This window comes from Exophiala bonariae (genome assembly GCF_035927105.1).
Source record: "Exophiala bonariae strain CCFEE 5792 chromosome Unknown scaffold_15, whole genome shotgun sequence".
Classification (NCBI taxonomy): Eukaryota; Fungi; Ascomycota; class Eurotiomycetes; order Chaetothyriales; family Herpotrichiellaceae; genus Exophiala; species Exophiala bonariae.
The window spans coordinates 507,884-525,325 of NW_027042490.1; the positions used below are offsets into that span (position 1 = coordinate 507,884).

General features: G+C 50.0%; 6 protein-coding genes across 6 annotated transcripts; 2 read left to right on the forward strand and 4 right to left on the reverse strand.

Moving 5' to 3' along the window:
- Nucleotides 1–305: 305 nt before the first annotated feature.
- Nucleotides 306–1,569, forward strand: LTR84_003156 (uncharacterized protein; the record flags this gene model as incomplete). Its single annotated transcript, XM_064846751.1, has 6 exons — nucleotides 306–339; nucleotides 397–467; nucleotides 529–743; nucleotides 796–877; nucleotides 948–1,239; nucleotides 1,304–1,569. The coding sequence occupies 6 exons, from the start codon at nucleotides 306–308 to the stop codon at nucleotides 1,567–1,569; spliced, it is 960 nt and encodes a 319-aa protein (XP_064705731.1).
- Nucleotides 1,570–3,843: 2,274 nt separating this feature from the next.
- Nucleotides 3,844–5,810, reverse strand: LTR84_003157 (uncharacterized protein; the record flags this gene model as incomplete). The annotated part of the gene is made up of 2 exons (XM_064846752.1): nucleotides 3,844–5,565; nucleotides 5,721–5,810. 2 exons carry the CDS (start codon nucleotides 5,808–5,810, stop codon nucleotides 3,844–3,846), a joined length of 1,812 nt encoding a protein of 603 aa, XP_064705732.1.
- A 1,403-nt stretch (nucleotides 5,811–7,213) lies between these two features.
- Nucleotides 7,214–8,738, reverse strand: SSH4 (Rsp5p-dependent ubiquitination, sorting of cargo proteins at the multivesicular body; the record flags this gene model as incomplete). The annotated part of the gene is made up of 3 exons (XM_064846753.1): nucleotides 7,214–7,989; nucleotides 8,037–8,342; nucleotides 8,399–8,738. 3 exons carry the CDS (start codon nucleotides 8,736–8,738, stop codon nucleotides 7,214–7,216), a joined length of 1,422 nt encoding a protein of 473 aa, XP_064705733.1.
- A 1,104-nt stretch (nucleotides 8,739–9,842) lies between these two features.
- LTR84_003159 (uncharacterized protein) lies at nucleotides 9,843–10,823 on the reverse strand (the record flags this gene model as incomplete). Its single annotated transcript, XM_064846754.1, has 3 exons — nucleotides 9,843–10,068; nucleotides 10,125–10,215; nucleotides 10,271–10,823. The coding sequence occupies 3 exons, from the start codon at nucleotides 10,821–10,823 to the stop codon at nucleotides 9,843–9,845; spliced, it is 870 nt and encodes a 289-aa protein (XP_064705734.1).
- A 3,025-nt stretch (nucleotides 10,824–13,848) lies between these two features.
- On the forward strand, nucleotides 13,849–15,251 carry LTR84_003160 (uncharacterized protein; the record flags this gene model as incomplete). Its single annotated transcript, XM_064846755.1, has 2 exons — nucleotides 13,849–14,003; nucleotides 14,060–15,251. The coding sequence occupies 2 exons, from the start codon at nucleotides 13,849–13,851 to the stop codon at nucleotides 15,249–15,251; spliced, it is 1,347 nt and encodes a 448-aa protein (XP_064705735.1).
- Nucleotides 15,252–15,715: 464 nt separating this feature from the next.
- LTR84_003161 (uncharacterized protein) lies at nucleotides 15,716–17,202 on the reverse strand (the record flags this gene model as incomplete). Its single annotated transcript, XM_064846756.1, has 2 exons — nucleotides 15,716–17,099; nucleotides 17,198–17,202. 2 exons carry the CDS (start codon nucleotides 17,200–17,202, stop codon nucleotides 15,716–15,718), a joined length of 1,389 nt encoding a protein of 462 aa, XP_064705736.1.
- Nucleotides 17,203–17,442: the final 240 nt, after the last annotated feature.

The following is a 17,442-nucleotide window of genomic DNA, read 5'->3' on the forward strand; positions in this document are numbered from 1 at the left end:
GTTGAACTGCCCGCTATCATATCAATACGATTCCCAAAATGACCCTTGAAAGAAACCGGTCAGGCGATGTCCGTGGGTGAATTTTAGAGATTATCTGGAATTCTTGATGAAAACCTGCGCTTTCGAAAGATTTTGTGATACTCGCCCTCCGGCCATACCTCCGGGCTTTGCCCCTATACTGTGTACAAGCGTCTGGATTATAAGTACTTGTGCTGGAGAGCAATCCATCATTCGAAAATGAATACTCTATGTGATTCCTTCACAGTCATTGGCTTCGATAGTGGTGAACACTGCACAGTACAAGGATGGTCAAGGTTGCTATTGCAGGTGGCTCCGGCCGTACGTCAGATCTTTGGAAGCCGTTACCATTAAAAGCAGTCGCTAACTATCTCACAGAGGTTGCACGAGAAGTCATCGACGCACTTATTGCAACTAAGAAGCATGAGATCACTATTCTAAGTCGGACGGTGAGTACACACTCTACCTCAACTCCAAGCATATAGAGATGGCAAGTTGACGTTTCATCAGGAGGCTACTAGCAAGACCTTTCCACCGGCTGGAACGAAGTGGCAAGCAGTTGATTACAGCGACATACCCTCACTCACTGCAGCACTTCAAGGCACCCATACAGTCTTATCCTTCATCCAGCTTCTCTCAGACCCGGAGCAGACAGCACAGAAGAATCTCGTTGACGCTGCCGTCGGTGCCGGCGTCAAGCGGTTTGCACCAAGTGAATATGGAAGGTACCGCTTCGAGACAGCCCTGGGGTGTCATAACCACTGACCAAATGTGAAGTAAGGGTACGGTTGACATGCCATGGTGGCATGGGAAAGAAATAGTCAGAGGCTACCTACGGGCCATTAACGAAGAAGAGGATGTGAGTTGTCTAATACTTCCCGAGTCATATTCCATTTTTCTTTCAAAGACTGATGCAGTTTTTAAATCAGGTTCTCGAATATACTTTGTTTCAGCCAGGCCTTTTTCTTGACTACACTGCTTTCCCCCACAAGACATCCAAATATTTGGACCCCCTACAAACTGTCTGGGATTTCAAGAACAGGCGTGCGATCATTGTGGAAGGATACGAAGAGGCTGTTATGACCTTGACCACTGTCGCAGACTTGGCTGCCATTGTTGCTCTGGCGGTAGGATATGAAGGTCGATGGCCGACAAACGGTGGCATAAGAGGCAATCGAGTCACTGTCTCACAAATTGTTGAGATTGGTGGCAGGGTCAGAGGTATGTGTCTATCAGGATTCACCTACCCATTCAAACCCACACAAACCGACACTGCTTGTACTAGGCGCCCCCTTCGCGGTTGAAAAAGTCCGATTGGACGATCTCGAAGCTGGAGAGCTCAAGACCTCATGGAATCTCGAAGCAGTACATCATGCTGTTGCTCAGGAGGATGCAGCTGCCCTTCTCAAGATGGTATCCATTGGTGTCCTCACAAGTTGTACAAAAGGAGCTTGGGATGTGTCTGACGAACTCAGCAGTCTCTTTCCAGACTATCAATCCACTTCAATCGAGGACTTTCATAGAGGATTGTGGGAGGGTAAAAGATCTTAGGTTCTGGTCAAATTGATGGATACTGCTATTGGCTCAGGAGCCTGTTGACTATGGCATTGTCTCCCCTGAGGAGAGATGTCTGGGATTGAGAGTTAGCAAGATGAAATTTGTAGGCGAAGTAGTCTCAAAGTTTCTCTAGATTCCAGGCCTGAGAGAAAAATCCACGCAGTTCAAACCTCTCGTCATTGCCATCATGTTTGAAGTCACTCCTGCCGAAATTTGAAATGCAATCCAAGCCAGTGTTCTCATCCTCTGTATGCCCGCAGCTCACAAAACACTTTTCTCTCTATTCGTGTTTTCGTGTGTTCAGCGAGCCTCGAGCGGACGCATAGGATTGGAAGAGTAACATCTAATCGGTAAATGCAGCTGAGGTGATGATTTTTGGGTCGTTGTTGGGAGGCACGGTGTTCAGGTCTGCGGGAGGCTTCAAAAATCGGAGAGAAATAAGGAGCGAGTCCGAGCGACAGCGATATCGGGAAATGGTTTTGTTGTGACCATGCAGAGGAGATTTCTCTGAGAGCCAGTTTTTGTTTCATTTGGTCAGTGTGATAAAACAACGGCCAGAAAGAAGACTGGAAGACTACAGTGACGATGTGGGCAGCCACAGCGAGATCACAGCAACAACTACAGCAGCAAAGACTTCTACATCTTAGCTGGAAAACACTAGTACTATGATGAGGGAGAGACTGTTCTCCGAAGACAAGCATAGAGCTCAATCAATGATGAAAAGGATTCTCCAGTGTTTTCTGTCCTGTCCACGGTCAGCAGTAAAAAACCACAAAAGGCAGAAGAGGGGAAAGGAGCAGTCGACAACAATAGAGGGCCCGGCCATATGAACAGAGTTGTAAAGGTGTCTGTGCAGACAAAGACGCACAAAAAATGAGGAAGGGATGGCACTCCGCGTTCAACCCGCCTTGCAAGTGTTGCAGTCATTTGAAAGCGGGCGCTGCTCAAGAGGACTTTGATAATCTTGCAAGGCCCCTCAGTTGTCTTACCTTGCAACTTTTACTTGGAGAAGAGGAAGAAGAAAGGAAGGGAGGAGGGCGAGGGAGGAGAGGTCTTATATAGACTTGGGAAGTGGGCTGACTAGGGCGGATCGATTTGAGGTGTGCTGCTGCTGGATCAGAGCGTAGTGAACGATCGGGGCAATTGAGCGTCGTGACTGGCTGGGCCGTCGGCGATTGAGTCTGATCTGCGAGTGAAGTGATCCCACTGGCTGTGATCTGAATTGATCTGATCAGTGAATGAAAGCGAGCGGAACATCGGTGGCTAGTTCGGGGAGTGAATAGAGGATCTGGAAAGTGAATACTGCAGGCACCTGCGAATTCGAGCAATCAGCATGTGTTGAGTCTTAAACTATGGAACTGGTATGGGGCCTGGCAAGAAAAACTTGAAGGACATCTGATATTGAATACTCCGCAAGGCTGAAACACATATCGCGTTGACTGGCTGACCAAAACCAGTTCGGCCCACCCCGCAAAAAGCTAATCTGGAATGCAGGCCATGGATCAGCCACCATCTCGATCGACCAACGCGACTACTCCACCCCCCATTGAATCCCTCAGGTTGTCAATGCATCGAGTTGTAGTTGCAGAGAGCTCGCCGGCCCATCTCTGTAATGAGCCAATCCCATACCCTTGAAGTTCGAGTATCATCAGTCATCTCATTCATCCGAAGACAAAGATGCAAGAAGTCAGTTCGCCAGATGCGAAACAGCCATGAAACATTCCGTAGATTGAGTAGAGCATGCTATGAGTCTCGGAGGTCATGAGGGCGATTGGCGAAACAAACCGTTTGTGGGTTGGCTATCGTCTTGGTGGAGTAAGCAGGCAACTGGAAGGCAGTCATTCATCATAGCGACATCGGAAATCGGTAACTCAGGAGACACAAGCTTCAAAAGCTTTCTGAATTGTAGTAGCCTAGATTGTGAGTTGTTCGAGGATGCATGTGAGTCCGCTTTGTACAGTCCGAGGCCACCAAACAGTAAGGTCATCACCGCCATCTCACCACAGTCATCACAAAGAAGGAGTAATACTGCAATCTCTGGCGTGAATACAAGAGGCAGCGAGCACTTGAAATATTGCGAGATAAGGAGATAATGTTTGTCCGATTCCAAATCATGGATTAAAAAGTACGGCTGGTCCACAGAAACTCCTATCGTCATCAGTTTTGGTCATTCAGCAGCATTCCACTCGACTCAAAGTAGCCCAAGGACATCATAATAAGATAACACATTTTGTACAAACCAGGAAGCCACCGATGGTTGGTTCTCTCTCACACCCAAATGCTCTGCCCTCCACTCGTAACGTTAAACTCGCAGCCTAGACCTGCCTCTTCTGACAGGACGCGGCATTGTCCGACAATGACATCGCCAGGATCAGGCCCATCCATTAATGTGTCCTTGACATGTATAATGTGTATCGTCAGGCCTTTTAGAGGCTCATTGAGCTTCTCTTTTGGTACGATTGCAAGGGTCGACACTACAGTTCCCACTGCAGTATTGAGACTGGGACCCCCTGGCAGTGCCGGTGGCTGAAATTGTACAGACCGGCCTCGGCCACCAACTGGTGTAGCTGGTATTGGCGGCGGAGCAGCGATGGTGTCAGAGCCATTCCGAGGGTGCGATGTCTTCCTCCTCGAAGATGAAACAGCCCGGTTGCCGACATAGCCACTCGGTAGAGGCTGTGAGGGTGACGGTGCTGTGTCAAAGTGCGTAGGTGCAAGCTCTGGCGTAGTCTGCAAATCCCCGTTGACGGCAGCTCTTTTACGTTTGCGTTTCAACTCGCTGGGCGTAGGTGGTTGACGCATAGTCATAGAGGGAGACGTCGACGCGTCAAGCAGCTTGGTATGACTCTGTCCGTCTGTCCAAGGGTCATTTGGAGAGGATGCTTGCTCGATATTGAGTTGTTTGCGCCTGTGCACAACGCAATGGGCGAGGAAACTCAACTCGGCAATTAGATGCCTTGGACAGAGATGGCCATACAGGTCTTCGTTGCGTACACTGTCATCATATGAACATTCAATAAAGATCGCTTTGAGGCTGCCACTTGCGATTTTGCCAGCTGCGTCGTCCCAAACGATATGATTTCGTGGCGACAGGCTCACGCTGTCAGGTTCGATATCGCCAAAAATCAGTAATTCGTTCCCGGTCGCATCGTTTCGGATAAAGAATGCAGAGCTAGAAACGGGTTCGAACATCGGGTCGAAATGGGCCTGTGGTGCCCCTGAGATACCAGGAGTCATTGGTGCAGGTTGGTTCTGCGAGGGTCCTTGTTGTTGCGCAACAGCTGCAAAATACCCGTGGTCATCCGATATCCGCGAAAGTCTCCTAGAGGGGAAGTTGTAGTCTGACTGGTTCCAGCCAAATGAATCGGAATGCTGATGAGATACACTATGGGCTCGCCTGTGGCACCGGCCATGACTCACACTCCAGCATTTTGTTGCAAGACCATCACAAACATTGACATAACCTCGTGAATCGCCAGACCCTAGTCTCGGGTTTCCGCCTTCGATCAATCTTCGGTATGTGACGAATCCAACGCCGTGGCCCTCGTCAGACAAGTTTGGCCAGAGCCAGTCATTGAAGATATGGTTCTTGATGGCCTCGATAGTGGATGGTAGAGCTACAATGGCTTTTGCTTCCCGACCGTATTCCAAGGCGGGCGTATTGATTGCCATTGCAGAGAGATGATCTAGATGAGGATGAGTGATGAGAAAGGCGTGCAGGATGTCCCGGAAGATGTACAAGGCGTTTGCTTTTGCAGAGATGCATGGGAAATTTATGCCGGCGAAGGGACCATGCTCCAGGAGCTGAGAGTAGCCCTTAGGTGGTATCTTTTCAGAGGTAGGCGGCATTTCTCGCTCGAGGATGTGTATGATTGTTGCCAGATGAGCGCCAGCATCAACCGCGATCATTGAACTTTTGCGCCATTCTGTCTGGGAAGCTCTCACGAGCATGCCAGTGACGGTGTCTTCGCGTGGGCCGCCAGAAGATCCCTAGGGAACAAGATATCAGCCCGCGACTCGATAATGGCCAAGCGATTCAATACTACATCGAAAATGAGACGATTGCATACCGAGAAGCGACAAGCCAGAAACGACACCGCAGCCACACGCAGATGGACCAACATGGAGCGACAAATTCAACGTACCAGGACTATGACTTGGAAAGAGGCACCCTCCTTCTCTCCATGAACACGAAGCTCTGGGGGAGCACCGCGGCGAGCATGATGCTCTCTCATGGATGAGGATGCACGTTGCACTCTTGCACGTGCTCGAGATCTGTCGGATTGTGATTGTGTCTGTTCGACTAGTTTTCAATGCTCTTTGTCTTCCTGCGGAACGTTGCACAATCGAGATGTTTGTATCCTTAAACCACTGTTTCACTTGTTTACAATCGACAATGGACTCGGATGCTTAGCACGGGTAGCTGCTGAGAGGGGATGAAGGGGCCGGTGTCGTTCTAGAATGCACCAAGTATGGTTTAAGCGTTTGGCTATGCGTGGTCTGTACGGACAGGAGGGAACAATTGGTCAAGGCTTGAGGTCAGGGAGGAAGGTTTGGTGGTTGCGTAGGGATGTTGGTGCTCGGAGTAACAATATTGGGGTTTACGGAGAGGGGGACGACGACGACGATGTCATTGCAAATGAGAGGTCCAAGAGGGAGAAGGACGTGTCAATAACAATGAACGGAGGAGGCGTAAGTCGGCTTGGGGTCATAATATGCAAGGTAATGCAAGCTTTGGAACTGAGTTCGTGGATTGCGGGTGACATGGAAGTCGCTACCAAATGGTACAAGGTCAATCAATGTACATACCCCATATGGCGAATGGCACTGCATTCTTCACGTTCAACTACGAATTACATGGCTCAGCTTATATGGAGATCATATAGATATTTAATATGGGCCGTCATTAATATTGGCTCTTATGGCTAGTTCTTGTCACAAGCAAATCTCACTGCTTTAAGTTGTTTGGAACCATTCACTATACAAGTCTGTCGATCAAGGTCGCTTAAGAGACGTGGGCTGATGATATTTGTCGGGCCTGCAGGATGGCTGGCAGCCTGGCAGGTAGAGCCGAGGGCTGTTTCTTCCGAAACTTGAACTTGAATCACAGGCGTTGAGCTCCACCATGCTGATGTAAGTTGGATTATCACTTAACGTCCAATCCTGCGCTTCAATATTCTCCTGGTTCATAGCGATAATGATGATTTTGAGCTCTGGGTGCTAAGTTTTCTGTTCTACTCCGATCTGAGAGATGCAAGGAGCTTAGGCTCGTCCAAATTGGTGCTGTTTTGATGGATCTGTGGAAATTCAATGGTCGTGAGGGAAGCCCTGACGCATTCTGTGAATATAAATGTCGAAACTCAAGACAGGCAGACCGGGGCCTCCCAAACGTTCAACCATTCAAACATTCAACCCGCAACCACAAGAAAGTCTAGCAAACGGCGAGGAAACGACATGCACGTCTCGGTAGCATTCAATCATTTTGCCTCTTGCACGGTAATACTTAGTACCAAGTACTAGGGCGTGGAGATTCACTGGATCGAACCTTCGAAACAGACAAGTCAAACCATAAAATCCCCATCGGTGATCGTAAAGTGCTGTACTGTACTGTGCATTTCATTTCAAACTAATGGGTATCTCATGAGGTATGGCTAGGTCCCGCCGCCTCGCTAACAGCAGCATCATACGTAGGAATAGGAGGCTGGCCTGCTCGATCGTCCAGCAGCCCTCTCCGCTCTTCATCATCACCTCCACCACTACTTCGTCGACTGCTTGGAGGACTGCTATATTCTGGTGGGGGTATAATCTGTTGACCTTGTGGTGTATTCTCCACTGGTTGATGTTGGATATCCCCCGCTTCCATGTTGCCCTGGCTTGGTAGATCCTGTGTGGATATATGGGCCAATTGCGCCAACGATATGTCGGTAGGTGATCGAATAGGCCCTGGACTACTGCCAGGGAATCCTGTGATCCGAGCGAGACCACTTCGTGTTCTTGAATGGCCTGGCTCATATGCCGACTGCCTGGCGCCTTCCCTCCCCGTCTCAAGAAGTATGCTACCTTGCTCACTGCCATACGGAGGAGGCGGCGCAAGACTTCCAGTCATAGGGGCCAGACCCCATTTCTTGACATTGGCTTCGATGAAAACAAATCCCATCTGACCAAAGTTGACATGCACCGTGCAGGGGCCATTGGCGCCAATCGTGGGGAAGAAGTTCTGACTCTTCAGATTGTGTGCGATCTCATCCAATTTCTTCCCATTTCTGGTGAAGAAGATGCTCCCAGTTCTCGGACGGTAGCCTACTCCAATCACGTCGCCTTGCACATAGGCCGGCCCGTAAAGTGTCGGAGTGAATGGCTGGTTATACCTGCGATGTCCTGAAGAAACATATGCGACAGAGGTCTTATGGTAGCCTAGGGATGTCAGTCAGAAGGTTACATTTGGTGAATTGACAACTTACCAGGTAGTCGGAACAGAGGATATGGTTTTGTAGTCATCCCAATGCTGATCAGACTGGACTCGGGTTTATCATATATCTTAGCCTCCCAATAATACACCTCATTTTGTTTTGGAACTGGCAGATTGCTTTGAACGCTACACTCGGAATCAAAAAACTCAATTTCGGTCCTGGCCTCAACAAAGCAATTGGCGATTTCGAGCTCGGGTTCAAATTCCCAAGCTGAGACACCTTTCTCTTGGATGGCAAGAAACTGCGATAGGGATATATCGGTCTGTACAGATTCGGGAGGATTCGCCTGAGTGAATGCTGAAATACTTGTTAGCCTTACCGCGCAACGCAGATGGAGATTGAACAACTCAAACCTTTGGCTCTGAGATACTCAGTCCTTTGCAACTCATCCATCGACTCCAACGCTTCCGCTTCTTCGTGCGCAAAAGCTTGTTCATCGTCAAATTCGCCAGGACGGCCTATCCGATCCAGCAGAATGCGACCTCGACTCGTATATTTAAAGAAAAAGAAGATGGCAAGGACCAGAACTGCAACGCCAGCTGAACCAAAAGCAGACAATATACCGATAAGAAACCCGCGACTCGTCGACCCGCCATCGTTGATGTTTATAACGATTGACGTCTGTGTCCCATCTGGAAGAGGCCGGTATCGACCTCCCTGCCAGCCAGGATGGTTGCCATGGAAGGAAGGCATTGATGTTGAATAGGAGGAATGTGGTGTGTATCCTCTTGGAGGTCGGATGGAGGTATCGAAAGTCATCGCATGTCGCTCATGTTGGATTTGGTCAGCACCGGGCTGCATCGCTCACAGTATGTGGACTTTGGACAAAGGCGGAAGCGTGGATGAATCGGATGGTGGCGAAGTGGTGATGCACTCGCAGGTAGTATCGAGAAATGGCGCAGGCGGGGTTGGGCCAACCAAGAACGGTGTACGCAGGAGTGGTAGGAATGTCCAGCAATCAAAAAGGATGTTTAAAATCAAAGACAATCAAGTTGTATGCCTCCTTGGAAACGACAATAGGCACAATGCCACCATTTTTGACCTGGGAAGGCGGATTGCAGTGGTGGTAAAGATGGATTGATAGCTAGGTGAGGAATTGATGGGATTGCCCTCTCCAGGTTAAGGGTTTGGGAGATTCAGCACGGCAATGCTGTAGGCGAGACAGTGTGAGAGGAAGCCGGATTGAGGGTGCTGAAACAGTTTGATGGGTGTCAAGCCACAGCCTGTAGGCACTTGACGAGACTTGGTGAGGGCCTAGAAGCCTTCCATCCAGGGACGAAATTAGGTGAGAAACGATACTAATGGGGGCGAGGTTGACTGCTCGAACTCTGGGGGAACCAGCCGCAGCAGTGCAGCAGCAACTTGAACCTGAATGACCAGTCATTTCTCCGTGGCGACAAGCGGCACGACGGCTTGACACGCCGTCATCACCCTGAACGACATCAGCCACTGACGACTCACGCCAAGACTCGCGTTGGCCCTTGATTCCGTCCAGCTGGCGACGCTGCAGGCAGGCTTGTCAAAGTAAGTTTGTATCACGAGTACGAGGAGATCATGTCAGGAGCATAAAGGGAGTAAGTAACCTCGTACTCGTATGATGGCTGCGCAACGTCAATCGTGAATTTTCTGGAGTCGAGAGGTTGAACCAGTCACCACATTTAATGTATCATGGTGCTACCTCTTGACTGACCCGCCCGCTTCTCATGTCGGATCCAGTGCGAACCGAGAGTACGGAGCTTGAAGTGGGAATTCCAATCAACATATCTTTACACGTTTCCCATATGAGAAGACTGTCCCTTATAGCTTGCTGCCTTTCTTAGATACTCTCCATCCGCTCAGGTTACTGCCTCCATCAATCTCAAGCACATTGCCAGTCATGTGAGCACCCCCGGAGCTGCTGAGGAAGAGAATCAATCCAGCGAAATCTGAAGGTTTACCAACTCGTCCGGTGGGTTGTCTCTCCAATATCGTGTCTATGAATTTGTCAATCCCGAAAGCAGTCATTCGGGAGGGGAAGACACCACTGGATACCATTAGCATTAGGTTCTTTTTACTTGCGTCCGCCGATTGGATACTCACGGGCAAACACAATTCACCATGATATTCAAGGGGGCGAGCTTGGATGCCTGGATCTTGCTCAAATGAATGCAGGCTGCCTTAGAAGGCCCATCTACAGTCGACACTGTTAGCGTCCACACTCTTGTTGTTCATTGATGCAAACATACAGCTGAACGTTCCATGTCCTGGGGCTGCAAGCCCGCCATCGTCACCCGTCGTGACATCTGCTGTTGAGATACCAGCCATCGATGCAATGTTGATGACCCGAGAGGGTTTATCAGCATTGGTGCCATTCAACAGCAATGGCTGTAATCCCTGAGTCGTGTAGAAGATGGACTTGACGTTCAATGCCATGAGCTTGTCCCAACCACTTTCGGGGAAATCATCGTATGGGGCGCCCCACGTCACGCCAGTATTGTTGATCAGGACTGTCAACCGGTCTGTTCGCTTTTTCACCTCTTTGACCAGATGATCAGTACCGGCTTTGTCCTTGAGGTCAGCAACGATGTACTCGGCCTTGCCTGGGCCAATTTTGTTCAAACGATCCGAAGTCTTTTTCAATTCGGATTCCTTTCGGCTCGCAATGATGACTCTAGCTCCGTTTTGAACAAATCCTTGGGCGGCCATCTCGCCCAGGCCAGTTGCTCCGCCGGTGACCAGGACAACATAGTCACGGAAGTCGAAAAGTGACGATACGCGGAGATCGGATTCTGAAGTCATGATGGCTTTTCCGAATAACAGCTCTGATTTTCAAATTCGTCTGGAAATTCTAGTGGTCAAACTGTTCAAGTGTTCTTTAAGAAGCTATCTTAATGAGACGCATCTAAAACAAATCATAACCGCGGGTAATTGCTGACTAGGGTCAGCAGTAATCATTCCTCTGGAGATTCGGACGGTGATTGAATTTGGGAACCTCGGCTGGATCGAATCTGGTAGCCGGTCCACTTCTCCACTGTTCATCCCCAACTCGAGTACATACTCCATAGTACGAATCGTTGGTGATTGTTTCCGGGGCTTTCCCTTTCTAAGGACTCCCCAATAATGAACGACTACTTTGTGATTGCTCTTCCCTGTTATTGTGAATCTGATGGTCAGATAGGCTTGAGACACCCAGATACAAAAGAACGTGTTGGTTGTACTTTCAAATCTCTCAATCTAAGTACGTAAGTAGCACTGAGGGCCTTGGTGTGGCAGTGAACTTGAGGTTGAAATGGCATTCAGAGGTTATCAGGTAGATGCAAGAGATGAGCAATACCTGCTTCGTACTGTTTCTTTGATCAATGTTCAGTTAGGTACCTACCTAGGTAGGTATCCATGATATGTTCACAGTCGAAAGTGAGTGAAGAGTAGTGGGGAGCACTCACACCGATGCCACAGTCCACAAGTGAGCGGAGACATGGTACACCGTACAACGCCAAGACTGCACCCGGGCTCTGCCTGATCTCATGTTGAACTTGACAACACGCAACCTTGGAACCATTTCACGATGCACCACATGCCATGGCAGATGAAAGATTCCCATGCACTGCTCACGGCAATGTCTCTCAAACGCAAGATTGATCAGGCCAACAATCTTTCATCCTGATTCAATTGATGTTTTAGGTTTGACCATATTCGACAATTGGCGAGTCACGCAATACGTTCGAGTGGTACGGCTCATACCACACCAAGCGAAAAGTGTTGTGACTCATCCACCTGGTCCGGTGTTCACGGCGACTACCTCCACGCCACCCAGTCGATGACTCTCACACCACGTAGCCTTGTTGTGCCTGCTCCTATCTCCCGACGCAGTCATACCCAACTCTTGTCATACTACCTACTCATACGGCGATCAATTATCGCCCAGGGTCCTCACGCCTTGTCTCATGTGACTCAACGTTGCCTATTCCTCTGCCCTTTGTTCAAGACTCATTCCTAGCCAGTATAAGATTTATACCTCACTCCCCTCGTAGCATTCCCGTTTTCTCCCCCCTTCCATGGTACTTCCATCCTAAGCTGGCACTCACTTGACTTTCCAACAGCGCATACACTGCATCTCACCCTCACCCTACACAAAGCACAAAGACATCTTTTCCTTCAGTCATGGCGCATAAACACAATCGAAGAAGGGTTCGCCCAAGAGGCCGCAACCACACAACACTTGTTTTAAATTACGACATATCAGGCAGTCCGTCGCCGACCTTCAATTCTGTCGCTCCTTATCCCTCCTCCAACGGTTCAACTTCAAGTCGAAAACAAACTCCTTCACCTTCATTTCGCGGTCCTTCCAACACAGGCCTTGCCTTTAAGCAGTGGCATACACGCAATACAGCCTGGCAAACCCGCGACTTGGCACAAAGAAAGGAAGCTGTCAAAATCGAGGCCGAGCAAATCAAACTCTTCGGTGGTGAACCAGGCGATGACATAGCGCTCTGCTATAAGATGATGGAAGTCTTTGAAGGAATGAATTGGATTGACTCACTTGAGTGAACGAGTCGGCGGTATAACTTTCACGACCTAAAGCCCGAGGGCTGGCGTTATTTTGAGAATCTGATCAACGATCACCAAGAAGGAAAGAACATGAACTTTTCGACTCAACGGGAGCGGAATTAGCTCAAGCTTCGACTCGTAGCAATGAAGGCATCCTCTCCATGGATGACCGGATTGGTCCAACAATGCTTGACCCGTCACTGCTGAGGAAGATGGAACGATTTGGCAAGCGGTGATTGGTGCTCGCGCATTCTTACTGAGAAGAAGTGTCTTTCTGGGCACGGCGCTTTGAGCTCATTATTGTGAGACAAGACATTCGCGAAAAGGGATATTGAAATCTCCTCGACCTGTTATGTAGCTAGGAATACATCACTACTCCATTTTTACATTCTTCCTGCTGGTAGAACCATGTCTGGTTGGATTTGCCATGGCTCTTGATGATTGAGGCAGCCTTGCCTGTCAAAGTGTTGACCCAGACCAGGAAAAGAATAGCGCTTCACGCGGAAGTCTTGTGGCGTCGACGCCACAGACACTCCAAGGCTGTCCTCCTGCATCTGCCAAGTTTTGAAGACGAAATGCTTGACTCGATGCTTGTTTCTTCGATTCTTCAAACAGAACATCCTCCCATGTTCGCACCCACCCAACAATCTGACATCAGCCAAAGCATTCCATTAGATATGACCTCAATACCCCTCCAATCTATCTGATCTCATGGAATATATTGTGATATGACTTCCCATCCACAGATCAAAGTTGACCATCACAACAGGACACGAGAGGTGACGCGGAAGCGGGGTGCCAAGAGCACTCACTAGCCACAATAACGTCACTCCACTTCGTTAGTCCCAAGCTAGGATTTCCAGGTTTGATTTCGTGGAGTCGCAAAACGGTGATCTTCGACTCAACCGTCCAATCCAGGAGATTTCTGATACCGTTTCCAGCCAAAAGAGGAGGACGAAACGGCTAAGAAACCCGTGTAACATGCAGAAAACAAGGCATGGGATTCCTCTGGTCCCCACACTAATATCATGCACTTCCATAAACTTTGCGTCATGGCAAACTGCCAGCCGCCCGTCGAAAATGGAAGATTAAAGGGACGGATATGTACGAGGAGAGTCGCGTTTGTTTTCTTTTCCTGTCGCTGTGTTCTTCTCCCCATCCACTATCCTTACCCAAGTACTAGGTAGGACGTGGTTGCAGGTACTCGAGATTCGTACCTTGCCTTCCGTATTCTTTCTCCATCTCTACCATCTCGCCTACCTCAACTACCCTCATTATGGGTCTCTTTACTAGGAGAAGTCGTGCTCCCGCGACAAACGGCCACAGTCATCGAGTTGAAAAGCGTCAAGCTCGTCAAGATAGAGGTACTAGACGACCACTTTTTGACATGGACTCCGGCCACTTCAATCGACGACCGAGTTTCGGTCAATGGTAAGCCATTCTACCACCCAAACTCCACTCCATGTCCCTACTAATTGCCTCTCAAGGCTGAAGTTCACGTGGCTTGACTTGGTCACCATGGCTGTTATGGGTGCAATTGGACTGGGTGTCTACATGGCAGACCCGGCCCCAAGCCGCTCCTTTCCCGTCACCTTCATCGACGGAGAGATTGTCTACCCTCAATTCGCCTATCCACTCCGGAAGGAAATCATTCCCATCTGGGCAGCCGCTCTTTTGGCAGCACTCGTCCCTATCTTCGTTTTCTTGGTTATGCAGATCCGCATTCGCTCCTTCTGGGATGTCAATAACGCCGTCATTGGCCTTCTGTACTCTTTGATCGGCGCAGCTGTCTTTCAAGTCTTTGTCAAATGGCTCATTGGTGGCTTACGCCCACATTTCCTGTCCGTTTGTGACCCCGATCCAGCAATGATCCAAGCACAAGGCGGTAAAGGCTTCCAAGGATTGATGTTCCAGCGCGATATCTGCCGTGGAGATAAGAATCAAATCAACGACTCACTTGAGTCTATGCCCTCAGGACACAGTACAGCCGCGTGGGCGGGTTTTCTGTACCTGTACTTCTACCTCAATGCCAAGATGAAGGTCTTCAGCAACCACCACCCAGCCTTCTGGAAGTTGATCGCCCTGTACGCTCCACTTCTCGGAGCAACTCTGATTACTGGTGCCCTGACCATCGATGAGTTTCACAATTGGTACGACTGTGTTGCCGGTGCACTGATCGGTTCCGTATTCGCCATCTCCAGCTACAGAATGGTCTACGCCTCTGTCTGGGATTTTCGATTCAACCACATTCCGCTCACTCGGCATACACCATTCTCCTACGGCGCTGGCGCTGCAGGTGCAGGCGGTTTCGAGAGTTCGGTTTTCACACGCAAGGCAGGGTGGGGTTATGAAGAGGCATATGGTGGTGCACCCTTCGATGCAGCACATGGCCTTCGAGGAACTGCCAGTGGTTTCAACACTGGTGCTGCTGGTGTCGCACCGCACTCAGATGGTACTCATCACAGCCACCTGGGACATCGAAATAATGATGTCGAACACAACGCTGCATTGCCACAAACAAATGGTCACCATCACCACACTGGTAGCAATGGATATAATCAACCTCCACTGCCGCCTCATAACGATGGTTATGTCAGCAACCCGGCACCAGTCGCTGGAACAGATCCTCGATATTCGCATCACCGCAAGAGTATGGAACGCAAGGCCATTCCAACCTGATTGACGTCTCTGATGATAGGTCTGAAATTATTCGTTGTTCAGCCTGTTCTTCACCTCAAATTGTGTAATACTAAGCATCGATTTCACGTGATTAATCAAGATATCCAATACAATGTATTCTTCAGAGACGGCGCAAGCATGGGCATGACAGATTGACAATCGGGATTTGCGTTGGTGGAAGACTGAGACCTAAATAGGAATGACGATGATATGTTCACAAATAAATTCAACTAATGCTTGAGAACTGAGATGCTACCTTGCCTTGATCCTTCTTTCGCTATTGTTCCTTCTCCGTAAACCTACGGGCTCCTTTAAGTTTGGAGCGATTCATACACGCTTGCTACACGCATGATACGCACTCTCCTCGCCCTAATGGTGAAATGGACTGAGACAAAGCCCAAAGTGAATGAACACACTTGACTACAAGTCTGCTAACAATGCCCAGCACCAAACTCACCACCTGGCTATCGTCTCCCCGTCCCCCTTTCCCTCCCATGGCCAAAGCCCATCCTAAACTCCCGAAACCCCCTCAACGACTGAATGCGCCTCAACCTCCTGGCACCATAGATCGAAAACAAGGTGCTGAGAACAACACAACCCGCCGTAATGACAGGGAACCCCCAAGGCGCCTCCTCGAGGTAATTGACGAGATTCATACCAAAGAGGCCCGCGACAAGCGTCCCCGCCGCCAGGCCCAGGGTATGGATGGCGATCCGCGCCTCGAGAAACATGATCTGATTGCGCTGCACGGCCAGGCTGGAGCGGAAAGTATTCTCCTTGCGACGCACGACGTCGATGACACTACCGGCCGACTCGGCTAGCGCGTCCGCCGCCTTATGGTACGCCTCGAGCATGTACTCGGCCTCCTGGTGGTCGGCGATGTCGTGGGGCTTCCCCGCGAGACTGTCGGTCAAATACATGGCGGCGAGGTCTTCATCGGTGTCGAGGACCTCGCGGATCGTTTCGCGCACCAGGCGCGCCTTGGACTCGATCTTGGCGAGGCGCCGCGAGTGTTCGAAGATGCGGTCGAGCTCGGCGGCGGCGAGGCCGGACTCGAGGTTCAGCCGGTCCGCGCTGGCGACGGCATCGTCGCGCGCCGCGAGCAGCTCTTCGCGCAGGATCGACAGCACCGCCACCAGCGCGGCTTCCACGGCGCGCAGCTCGTACGGCAGCGGCGGCACGTCGGCGGCTTCGTCCAACCCCGACAGCCGCTTCTCGAAGTCGTGGTCCAGTGCGGCTGTCCCGGACGTGTTGCGCACGGGATTCACCAGCAGCGCTTCGTCCGCTTGGATGATCATGCACAGGTCGAAGAACTGCAGGAGTAGAGTTTTCGGTCGCACTAGGATCCGCGTGATGCCCTCGGAGCGTAGATCGATGTCTCGTAAGTCCCGATAGCGCAGGTCGAATTGCTCGGCGATCTGCGTTTTCGTGAGTTCCTTGTGTCCAGAGGTCAGTGTGCCATTTTGGTCGAACAGTGCGCATGCGATCTTGTTGTTGTTCGCGTGCCGTTTGGGGTCCGCCGCTGCGTCGAGCGCGGGGTCTTCCAGGAGCTGTTCATGGTCTTGGTGGGAGAATCGGAGATTGAGGTGTCTTGCTGTGGAGAAGAGTGATTTCTGATGTTCACATTTTGTAATGGAAGTGCAAACGATTGAAGTCTGTATTCTGGTGCTGCTCTGGTATGCCAAACTGAAGGGTGAGGAAGTTGGAACTCGGCGACAGACGCTTGCCGCACCAAACAGGGACGGCGTGCTCAACGTCCTTCCTTTGCCGAAGCTGAAGAGCTGCACAATTGCAGCGCTCTTAGTCATGGTCACTGCTTCATTTTGCTCTCTCACAATTAGCGGGTTACTGGTTATGGTGGATCAGTATATCAAAATGTCAGTCGAAGAAGCCTCGGAGCTGGAGCGTGCTTAGCTTCTAGTTTGGTTGGGTGGGTTTGGTGAGACGTCATTGGTCTTGAGGCTGAGGCTGAGGCTGCACTGCGAAGCCATCAGGGTTGGATGACCCCCTGGAAATCAAGCTCGACATTTCTCGTTCACATGAGATCAAACCTATTTTAAAAAACATCATTATGCCCAAGAACATTTTGAGTTGACATCCAATCATTAAGGGGTATCTAAGCTATGAATATGTATGTGACCCATGGTGAATTCGTTACTCTCCGTTCCTAGCCCTGTATTTTATATGCATA